The 11,620-nt window shown below is 34.9% G+C and overlaps 1 protein-coding gene across 2 annotated transcripts; it reads left to right on the top strand.

Annotated features, from left to right (window-relative positions):
* Positions 1-754: 754 nt before the first annotated feature.
* Positions 755-11,276, top strand: LOC114318520 (acyl-coenzyme A oxidase 4, peroxisomal). 2 transcript variants are annotated; one of them, XM_028265432.2, is made up of 14 exons: positions 780-979; positions 1,496-1,600; positions 2,565-2,703; positions 3,271-3,377; positions 3,618-3,695; positions 3,781-3,904; positions 4,036-4,109; positions 4,294-4,353; positions 4,713-4,822; positions 5,609-5,768; positions 6,731-6,807; positions 9,635-9,806; positions 9,880-9,972; positions 10,952-11,276. In XM_028265432.2, exons 2-14 carry the CDS (start codon positions 1,496-1,498, stop codon positions 11,072-11,074), a joined length of 1,422 nt encoding a protein of 473 aa, XP_028121233.2. In that variant the 5' UTR covers positions 780-979; the 3' UTR covers positions 11,075-11,276. The 2 variants fall into 2 exon arrangements, with proteins under 2 accessions (XP_028121235.2, XP_028121233.2); XM_028265434.2 differs by lacking the exon at positions 2,565-2,703 and having other exon boundaries at positions 755-979.
* The last annotated feature ends 344 nt before the right edge of the window (positions 11,277-11,620 follow it).

The following is an 11,620-nucleotide window of genomic DNA, read 5'->3' as shown; positions in this document are numbered from 1 at the left end:
AAATTCAGTTCCATTGCCAAATACTCCTGGAAGCTGGCAATTCAATGTTGCGCTTTGCCAAAGCTTCTTTCAATATCTTGTCTCTTCTTCCATTGCCGATAGACGTTTTGTGAGCTAAATTACCAGAGCTAAATTTTAAATATTATTACCAAAAAAAAAAAAAAAGAATGGCAGAAGTGCACAAGTTTAAATTTGGTTAAAACACATTTCGAAGTCAGAGAAATTTGGTTAAAACACATTCCGAAGTCTGAGAAATTCAAAATTTCTTTGGAGATAAATCCAGAATTTCTCTGGAGAGAAATTCCGAAGTCCAGAGAAATTTCAAAAATTTCTCTGGAGAGAAATTTATCTGGACCAATTTTCTCTGGATCAACTTGAGGGACCTTAGATATTATGAAAATATTGAGTGTCTTTTATGCTGTAAAATCTTAATACCAAGGACCTTAAAAAAAATTTCCCTATACCTTTTTATGTGTTGGTAACCTTTTTTTTTTTTTTTTTTTTTTTTCCGCAGATCTAGTTTGGAACTTTTTTTTAAGTAATTTTTTAATTTTTAGTTAAAATATGATATAAAAAAATTAGTATATTTGAAATATTTTTTAATTTTTTTTAAAAAAAAGATATATAACAAAAAAATATTTTTACAAAAAAAAGATATAAAACAAAAAAATATAAAAATATAATTTTTAATTTTTTAATATAAATTATTATTTTTTTAATTTTTTTAATAATTATTAACTTTTAAATTAAGAAGTGATATTGCCGAACGATAAACGATACCTCAATTCCCACGGCATCTGCGTTGTCTGATCTGATCTGATGACGTACGCACCTTCTTGATAATTTTCAAATGGCAGTCTCTTTCTCTCTCTTCAGAAATTTCTTCCATCAGCTTCTTCCCTCACTTCTTTTACTTCCGAAACCCCTAGCTTTATCACAGCTTTAATCGCCATGACAGTTCAATCCTCAAAACCTCAAGGTCTCTCCCTCCCTCCCTCTCTCTCTCTCTCTCTCTCTCTAAAATTTATGCTCTTTGATGATTTTTGTTTTTTGTTTGATATTATCCATATATCGTATTCGAATTTCATAAGCTTCCGTTTGATTCGTTTGTAGTCTGATTCTTCTTCATTAGTGTACAGTTGAAAATCTGGGAATCAGTAGTAAAATAGAATTTTTTTTTTTTGATACATGTAAAATAGAATTGAAATCTATGAAATATGAAGCTTGATCGTAGTACTAAATTAGTGAATAGTTTGAAAATTTGGGGATTACTTGGATTAATTATGATTCACAGTAGATTATCAGTTGAAATTGAGTAGAATTATTATTATTATTATTATTATTATTATTATTATTATTATTATTATTATTATTTATGGATTTCACTAGCTAATTCGGTTTTGTATACTTTATGATGGTTAGTGAATTTGTTTTCATGCATGATTTGTTTGGCTGATTATGTAATTGAAAACCTTGGTTTCGTTGATCCGTCCAGATGAGCAATACAAGGTTGCAAAGAGTTCTTACTTCAATTTACCAGCATTGGATCTTTCCGTTGCGTTTCCCCAAGCAACTTCGGCTTCGGTCTTTCCTCCTTGCTGTAAGATAGATTAATTTTATTCTTCTAGAGATTTGTGATAATTCTGTTTGGTTTTAGGTTTGGTGTATGATTTGTATACTGTCACACATATATTGATATTGGTAAAGCTATGTAGCTCTAAATGTGATGGCTCGAGAGGCCCGAATTTAGTTTTGTACTCAACTTGTTGCTACTGTGCAATTACTCCCAGACATTTCATTTGAAAAAGAAAAAGAAAAAGAAAAAGAAAGAATAGACCAGAGAGAGAGAGAAGAGCACCGTGTCTTCATAAAACCTAGTGGAACCGTCCATTGTGGCTGCTGTTTGCTCTGTCCATTGTGGCTGCCATGGCTGCTAGCTGCTGTTAAAACTGGTACTATCATCAAACTAAATAAGATGATTGTGAAAACTAGAGCTAACCAACCCCCCCCCCCCCAAAAAAAATAAAAAAATAAAAAATAATTAGCACATTGAGCTGTGGCCACTGCGTAAGATTTCTCATCTGTTCGTGACCATGATAGTCAATACTCTTACTTGAGCCTTTGTTCATATTCATTCTATACTATTATTATAAAAAAAAGCACCAGTTTGTTTGTTAATTGCTCAATCTTTCACAAATTTAAAACTATAAATGTGTCTGGTAGCTATTACCAAACACATTTCTGCTATGGTGAACTGATTCGAAATGGTGAACTGAACTGATTCCAATTTTTTTTTTAACTGAAAACAACTTTGTTAGGAAACATCAAACAATTAAGTGTTCAAATTTTCAAAACAAAGGGGTTCAAGAATTGTGCCTGGTACCTATTAAAGGGGTTCAAGAATTGTTCTTTTTTTCTTTACAAGTTACATATATGGACCATTTTGTTATGCACAGATCAGTGAACTGATTCCAATTTTTTTTTTAAATGAAAACAACTTTGTTAGGAAACATCAAACAGTTATGTGTTCAAATTTTCAAACAAAGGGGTTCAAATTTTCACAGGCCGTTGTTCGTCTTTCTTCGTCATTGTTCGTCCTCCGTCGTCGTCCTCCTACCACGACCAGAGAGCGATGGGAAGGTTTACCAGAGATGAGAGGGATGAGAGAGATCTGTGGAATGAGAGGGATGAGTAGAGAGAGAGGTGAGAGTGTTTCAATCCTTTTTTTCATTTGAGAATATAGTAGAAGAGAGGAGGAGAGGAAAACCAAAGAGAGAGAGAGGAGAGAGAAAACATACTTTCGAGCCAGTCGAGCCAAAGACTTTTGAGCTATGGAGCATTTTCGTATTGATATTATGCTGATTTTACGAAAGTTAGTTTGGTTTTCTCTCTCTTTTTTTCCTGGGTTTTTCTTGTTAAAATATAATATTTGTGAATTTTTTTTTAAAAAAATTAACCAAATACAAGAAGAAAATAAAATCGAAAATTCAGTACATTTTTATATTTTGTTGTATTTAATAAAGTTTTTAAAGATTTTTGTACAAATTTTATATTTGTAAGTATGTCACGATTAACTGGATCTAAAAAGTAAAAAAAAGAAAATGATTAAAATATTTTAAAAAATCACTAAAAACACAAAAATATGAATTGAAAATTCAAAAAATTGTTTTTGAAAACTCCAAACCAAGATTTAGTGTACTTTTTTCTTGGGGGGCTCTATAACAGTGTTGAGTTTCTTGTACTGATAATCTTGAACTCCTAAAATTACAGCTTCAGACTACTTTCAGTTTGATGACCTATTGACTCCTGAGGAGCAGGCCTTGAGAATGAAAGTAAGAGAGTGTATGGAAAAAGAAATCGCTCCAATAATGACAAAGGTATTTTCTTGTTGTAAATCCAACTTCTCTAGACTCTTATGCGTCATGATAACTTTGTTGGTTTGTCTGATAGAAAATGGTGGAGCAATTCCCTTGTGTATGTTATGATTTAGACATAAGGTGTCAAGCACATTTCATACTTCTGAGGATGTTTTTGATACAAACTACCATCGGTAAATATGTTTATGGCCCTGTATTTGATTACTTGCAAGTGATACCTATACAAAATCTTTCTTTCAGTATTGGGAGAAAGCAGAATTTCCATTTCATGTTGTTCCAAAGCTTGGTGCCCTAGGTATTTCGGGTGGTACGATTGAGGTACCTCGTGATTTTTTGCTTTGGTATCTGCTTTTGAGCTTGTTATAGTGGTAGGTGAAAATTTTATTTAGTTTTGTCTTCCCAGGGGTACGGGTGTCCAGGTCTCTCCATTACTGCAAGTGCCATCACTTTTGCAGAAATTGCTAGAGTTGATGCAAGCTGCTCTACGTTTATTTTGGTGCATTCTTCTTTGGCAATGCTCACTATTTGTAAGTTCTTGATGTTATTTACAGACTTTTGCTGTAACTGTTTAGTTGTTATAGATTATAGTTTTTCTTTGTCATGATTATGGTTGATGAATGATGAATTTTCTTATACATTCTTGGTTTATCATAATCAGCAATAGGAGGTTCTGAAGCACAGAAACATAAATATTTACCTTCATTGGCACAACTTAAAACCATAGCTTGTTGGGTAAGATTCTGTCTCTTTTTGTTTTGACATGTGTCTAGATTCCTCAGCCAACCCTATTTGATGGGACTTAAGGTTTGGTTTGGTTTGGTTTGGTTTGGTTTGGTGTGTGTCTAGATTCCTATTATTTCAGTGACACGTGTCTCTGCTGTAAGCAAGTACTTCAAATATTCTATTCACGCTACAGGGTTTGACTGAACCTGACTATGGAAGTGATGCAAGTTCTCTGAAAACAACAGCAACAAAGGTCCAGGGTCCCAATCTATTAATTATTAATTTCTAGTGCTGATCTTGGTTCTTTTGCTTTAGCTACCAAATTGCATTTAGCTAGTGTTTGGTTCATTGGAATGAAGGTGGAATAAAATGATCATTCCATTAGAATATCCATTCTCATATTTGGTTCACTAAAAAAATAATGAAAAATATAATGCAAATCGAATCATCATTCACCGTTGTAAGTGAACGATGATTATCTTAGGAGGCTAAGGAGTGAGCATTCTATTCCATTCCACTTTCATTCTAGTGAACCAAACATAGCATAAGTGATTAACATCGGCTTTTTGGCAATTTATGTTCGTGCTGCGCCTTTCCTTTTGGGATGACCAGGTCACTGGAGGTTGGATTCTTGAAGGCCAAAAGCGCTGGATAGGCAACAGCACTTTTGCGGATGTGCTGGTTATTTTTGCTAGGAACACAAGCACAAATCAAATAAATGCGTAAGTAAACTTGTTCAATTGTCATAATTTTAGTACTATAATGTGGATATCAAAAGTGTGGCATCAAGGATGAATATTTTCGAAGTGCACCGATGGAGCCCCAATTATATCGATCAGGGCCTGAGGATAGATCCAAGCTCTTATGACATCAAATAATAGTCATCCGAAAACATCATAAATACAGCAGCACCAAACAGATATTAGTAAAGATACATTGTTATCCAAACTTACTTACTGGAAGAAACCAAAAAAAGAAGAAGTAATTGTGACGTGTTAATCTGTTGAAGGTTGATCAGACTGACTAGAAACTTAAGTTTCAATGGCAGGAAACTGGACACTTTTGAATGGCCACTTGCATTCCTGCATTTTGGCAGTTTGATATTTTGAATAATTAATTAGTCAACATACTTATCCAACCTTCATGTTTTATGTTAAATTTATCAAGATAAAAATGGTCAATTCCCCCTTTTCTGCATTTTCCATTTTGTGTTTTCTGAGTTCCCAAAAAATTAGAGAATGCCAAATTAATTTCACTTGATTGTGTCCAACCCAGGGTAACAAGTGCTTTTGTGAAGTTTATATATATAGTTGCATCAACATAATGTTTAGGACCTATTTCTTGGATAGTGATTGATTTCATTGCATTATATTTATATTGTTCTGTTTTTGAATTACTTGATTTTGTGCTTGCAATACCCATATATGATGTACTTCTTAATTGTTTGTGAGCCTTTATCTCCATACACTTTCTTTTAACATGTCCATTGCTTCTTCCATCTGTTTCAGATTTATAGTAAAAAAGGATGCCCCTGGACTACAGGCTACTAAAATAGAAAATAAGATTGGCCTGCGGATTGTTCAAAATGGAGACATTGTACTGAAGGAAGTTTTTGTCCCTGATGAGGACAAGTTGCCTGGTATCAAATCTTTTCAGGATACAAACAAGGTATGGCAACAAATGGGTTCCATTAACAGTGATTTCGTATCTTAATTAATTGCATATTATATTTTAATCTATTTGTTGTATGATGCTTTGATCGATTATGTTTTCGGCAGTTTATTCTGCGGATAGATTGCCATAGCTGGTTTTGCAATTGCTCCGTAGGCTTATCATTGTAGTTTAAATTTAGCTTCCTAGAAACTTAGCTTTATTTCATGTTATAAATTTATGTCCTTTTCACCCTTGACAATTTCTTGTGTCATTGTCCTGTAAGGTCCCTCCTTCTGTGAAAATAAAAATCCAGTATTAAACGATAAGCCAGTGTAATTCATAATCCTACTTTCCTGGCTTTTTGTGCCGATTTGTATTTTTATTTTCTTCCTTTTTATGGCTTGCTAGTGGCTGCCCTCTAGGTCTAGACAACATGAGTGGCTAGGCATCTATGTGAACATGATGTATTTTCATCCTGCTCTTATTTGGTAAAACTGCCCAACTGGAAGGCAGTAAACTCTGCGAGCACTATAGTTATGTCGAAGTTTATAGGAATATTTATTTATTGGACTTGATGTTCACACATCTTTGTTTCTTTTGTTCGGTGCAAAGCGAACATGAAATGGCATTTAATGCCTTTTTGGGGCAAGTCTTTATTTATTTATTTATTTATTTTCAAGGTTATCTAGGGGTGTTTGGATAGAGTCGAGTGGAGAAGAAAGATTTATGCAGCCGACCTCATTTGATGGGACTTAAGGCTTGGTTTGGTTTGGTTATCTAGGGGTGTGAGGGTCAGGGCCTGGCCCCTTTGTGCCTATGTTGTTTGTTTGCTAGCTGTCATGAATATGCCTTCACTATTATGCATTTTTTTTGGAGGGGGGTTTTCATCCGTTTGTAATACTTGTCATTTCAACTTACATTGCTGCATGATTCTCAATGATTTATTTACTTATCTACGTTCTGCCGTCTTCAAACAGGTCCTTGCTGCTTCACGTCTCATGGTTGCCTGGCAACCTATTGGCATTTCAATGGGTGTCTATGATATGTGTCACAGGTATGATAGTACGGCAATATCACCAATGTTTTTAACTTGTCGCTTGTATTTTAATAAAAGGTTGTTGAACACCCCTTTTGTTATCTCCTTAAACTGAAATTGTGAATCCCAAGTGAAATTGCCGCATAGGATGCCTCTTGGTGATGGTTGGCGTAATTACCACTCCTAATCCCCCTTTCCATCTACAGCAGCTAGTCTAACCATTTGTTTCTTACAATTGATCGGTCACCCTTAAATTGCTTCATCTTTGTCTTTGTCCTCATCCTTCATTGAAACTGATTTGTACTTAGTTTTTGGAATAAAAGAAGAATATACATTGAAATTGGAGTAGAGTTTAGTTTCTCTCTTTAGCCCTTAGGGGTTTTTCCCTTAATTGGGGCATTTATCGTCTCTCTCTCGATTTTATCTTGATTTTGCATTTGGATTCATCATTGGGTATTAGAGCCTGAGCTTGATCCAAATTTCTTTCTAATTGAACATTGATTCATCAATCCAGTTATCTGTGAAATCTTGTTCCCATATCTTTAACCCTATCTTGCTGATTCACGATTGACTTTCAACAAATTTTTCGGTCGAGAATTGAGATTTGCACCTTGATATACTTCACGAGCTCAGATTTAGGGAGAAAAAGACTTTGAAAACTCAGATCTAAGAGATTAGACTTCGATTTGCGAACACAGATTTGAGAGATTGTGCTTTGAGTTGGAGTTGCAAACCCGTTTGAGCCTTGAATCGAAGTATGAAGTCGATTCGTGATCTTCTAGTTTACAGAAGCCCTAGCCAACCACGATCGATCATTGAGATCTCCGTGGTCGAGATACGAACTCATTTGGAGTTCCTTTTTCAGATCCAAACTCGTTCTGAAGCTCCTATTCAGATCCAAGCTTGATCGTTGGTTAAGAACTGAACTTGATTCAAAGTTCCTAGTTGAGATCCAACAGATGGAGCCTATGCTGAAGATTAGCGACTTTGATCTTACCTTTGCTCTACTTGGCGAACTGAAATAGTGTTTTCAGTCAATTTAGCAGTCGCGATTGGGATTTCACAAAGCCTTAGCAGTTGTTATTGGATTTGTGATGTTATCAGCAGATTTGAGGTGTCTTGAGTTTAGTCCATTGTTTGAATTCTGTGAAATGAATCTGCTCTCAACTTCTGATCTTATTTCCAATATTGTCTTCAAGGCTTGGTGATAAGCTTGGATTTCGATCAATGGGCTTACTGATGGTTTGTTGTCTTGGATCTGTAAAGTGCTGTGTTGTGAGTTATAACTTTGTATCAGTGGCATATTGAGATCGAGATCGAGATTGTAGAGATGGATGAAATAGAGGTTATGTTGCAAATGTGGGTGAATATACTATGATGAATCTCTCAATTGGAAGGAAGCCATGATGCTACTCCAAATCAAAGGCATAATTAACGAGATGAGTTGAAGCAAATGGGTGGACGACTTGTCACATTGCAAGCCGCCATTGAAATTTTTGAAAGCTTCAAAGAAATTATTTGAAGTTTATCGATGGGACTCTTTCATACCTCTTTGCGAAGTTGTTTTGAGTTGAATAGGTTGCTTCTTGTGTGCTCAGTTCACATTTGTGCCAAGGGAGGAAAGGAAGAACACGTGCAATGCCAAATTCCAGTTCGTGATTAGCTACTCTCATGGTTTTGCCTAGTGGATGCATTGTCTATCCTATCGTTGTGTCAATTTTTTTCTCAGCTTTGCTTTGAAAGCTGTCATTTGCCAGCCATTGGTCTCATTCCGACAGAATGAGTACTTTTCTGCACGAGTATGCAGGTTAGAGGTGAAGGGGTTTAGAAATGGGGTCTATTTGAGTTTTAGCGAGGGGGTATGGACACACCTATGGTTGTTGAGCCGAGGGTGCAAGGATGAAGTTCAATGTATTTGCAGACGGCTAAGTTGAAAGAATCATGCTTGTTCTTGAGTAAGGAAATGCAGCACCTGTTCCTTACCTATAGTTACATGAGTAATGTTACATTGAGTTTAGTCGCGGCTGCTGCCTAAACTTGAGGCCAAGTTTCTTAAACTGGGAGTCTGATGTAGTAGAATAGTTTGGTTAAGTGTATTAAATTGCCTATTAGTTGTAGTCTATAAATAGGAGACGTAATACCGATTCTTCTTAGTTTTTGGAATAAAAGAATATACATTGAAATTAGAGTAGAGCTTAGTTTCTCTCTCTAGCCCTTGGGGGTTTTTCCCCTAATTGGGGCATTTGTCTTCCCTCTCTTGATTTTATCTTGATTTTGCATTTGGAGTTCATCAGAAACTTACTTGTTACTGCTACTTCTTAGAATGTTAATACTCAAAAGCGAACTATTTTGGGTTTTATATTGCTTTTCTGTTTCTACTGATTTATTTCTAAACAAAAGAAAAAGATGATGTTGAATAAGTGCATGACCTTCTTTCCAACTGAGAAATCAGAATCTCTATTTCTTCTCTTTGAATGCCAATCTTAAAAAAAAGCTTCCTGCCCTAGTCATTAACTTCAAATTCTACTTGTTGTTTGCTCATTGTGAAACCTTTTGTTGAAGGGAATTACTTTAAGAGATTGACTTAAGCCCGAAGATCACTCTATTGCTGACCGTGAGGGGAAAAAGAGGAAGAAATTAAGCAATGAACCTTCCACCATATGTTATAACAAGTAAAATTTGACAGTAGAAATTGGCAGTTAGAAGCCTTTTATTTAAAATCTGTATAGAAATTGAATTTGATTTTCCCTAAAGTATGCCTATGATCTATCCCCTTCATTCAATGTGCTGCTTATTTGTTGTCTGTCTTCAGTTTGACCAATTGTGGTTTTTATGTTGTTTGAAGGTACTTGAAAGAGAGGAAACAGTTCGGAGCACCATTGGCAGCTTTCCAAATTACCCAACAGAAACTAGTTCAAATGTTGGGTAATATACAGGCGATGATTCTTATTGGTTGGCGCCTTTGTAAGTTGTATGACAAGGGAGCAATGACTACAGGTCGTGTTAGCTTAGGAAAGGTAGGACTTTTAGTTTTATGCTTAACTGATACAATGTGATTCTGTACTGATGAGGAATTTCTACATTGTTCAGGCATGGATTTCCTTGAAAGCAAGGGAGACGGTATCTCTTGGACGTGAGTTACTTGGTGGCAATGGAATCTTGGCCGACTTTCTAGTTGCAAAGGTTTTTGTACATATCTTGATTCAAATATATATTTTTTGGATAAATCAAAGGCTGCTGGAGCTTGGGGGAGGGGGCGAGTCTTGCCTGTGGCAAAGACTGGAACCCTTTGACCTCAGGTGCAGGGGTTCTGGCCAACTATGCTTAGCACCAATTAGTTCGTGATTCAAAATTTTACCTACCTTAGCCTGAGAAAGGATTTGTTTTTAATATAGGCTATAATAATGGTGCTTTGGGATAAAGTAACAGAACCATGATTACTGAAATTATAGAGAGTAGGATCTGAAATACTTTCATTGAAAAAAGACAAGTGGAATATGTCTGTTGATATCTGATTCGAAAGTGTAGGATCTGAATTCATACTTTTCCATTAAATCTATCATCAAATGATTAGATTGTCTGTAATCACAAAAATAAGTAACTGTTCTATAGATATCACATTAGAGAGTGTTCTATTCTATACTTTAGGTTGGTTTGATTATAGTCAAAAATAAAACAAAACAAAGATTACTTTTCAGATATGAATTTAATTTCAAGCAGGAGATTTAGTTCATAATGCAATCTTTTTTACTGGTCTACAGTTGAGAACCAATATGTTGTGTCCAATCTTGCCATCAGGCTAATGTTGTCGAATGCACATTGCCAAACTTATTCTAGGATCAGATTACTATGAATGCTTTTACTTATAGTCCTTTACTTCAAACCATTGGATTGAGAATACTTCTCTCTCTAATTTATAATGGAATGGTTCTTGAATTGAGAATAGTTTTGTGCCTAATTTATCATAAAATGGACCCTGTGAGTTCGGCAATTTCTAGATTAGATAGAAAACTGAAAGACAGATCGCACCCTGTTCGGCCTAAATATTATGTTTAGACTCTTTATTTAATTTTTGAAAGCTATTTTAGATTTAAATTTTTTTTTTTTCCGATTGTTGTTTCTTGCTTAGCTCCATCCGTTGCATTTTTTTTTTTTTTTTTAGGCATTCTGTGACTTGGAACCAATCTACACATTCGAAGGCACTTATGACATCAACACCTTGGTTACTGGCCGGGAAATCACTGGGATTGCCAGTTTCAAGCCTGCTGCACGGAGCCGCCTGTAATGTTATAGACTCTCTCGTCCTTAATCTGATAAAAAAATCAAGGGACAAGGAAATAAACAGAGATATTCACATCCTTCTTTAGTGTTTTTTTATTTGTTTATGACTTTGTGGACTTCTTGTTAGCTGATAAATTACTCTGGGAAAAATAAATGTGAAGAATCAAAGGAATTGAAAAAAATTAATGTAATTCCACTTTACCTTGGACGGATGACTTGATATTTTGGAGCAGTTACCAGTCCATGGGAAATGTCTTAGCTTCCTGCAGCAGGATCTCAACTTTTACAGAAGCTATACAAACTAATAAATTTAATAAAAAAATTATTTCTTGATGTGATACTTATCATAGTATCAAAGTGGATTCTGCTCCAATATTAAGGTTTTGGTTAAATTGCACTGACCTTTTATGTGGTTTGGGAAAAATATAATACATAACATAAGCTAGACATAATTACATAGAGTTTTTGAAATTTTTTTTTTCAATTCACATGATAAGATCATTGTAATTGTTAAATATAATAATTATATATTTTGTCTATCATACATATC

The sequence above is a fragment of the Camellia sinensis genome, chromosome 10 (assembly GCF_055761805.1).
Source record: "Camellia sinensis isolate YWXY chromosome 10, ASM5576180v1, whole genome shotgun sequence".
NCBI lineage: Eukaryota > Viridiplantae > Streptophyta > Magnoliopsida > Ericales > Theaceae > Camellia > Camellia sinensis.
This window is presented reverse-complemented; position numbering and strand designations above follow the sequence as displayed.

Coding starts and splice junctions, on each gene's coding strand:
- LOC114318520 (XM_028265432.2), top strand. CDS start 1,496: ATGAGCAATACAAGGTTGCAAAGAGTTCTTACTTCAATTTACCAGCAT. Junction 1,601..2,564: donor TTCGGTCTTTCCTCCTTGCT/GTAAGATAGATT, acceptor AAATTTTCACAG/GCCGTTGTTCGTCTTTCTTC. Junction 4,110..4,293: donor TTAAAACCATAGCTTGTTGG/GTAAGATTCTGT, acceptor TTCACGCTACAG/GGTTTGACTGAACCTGACTA.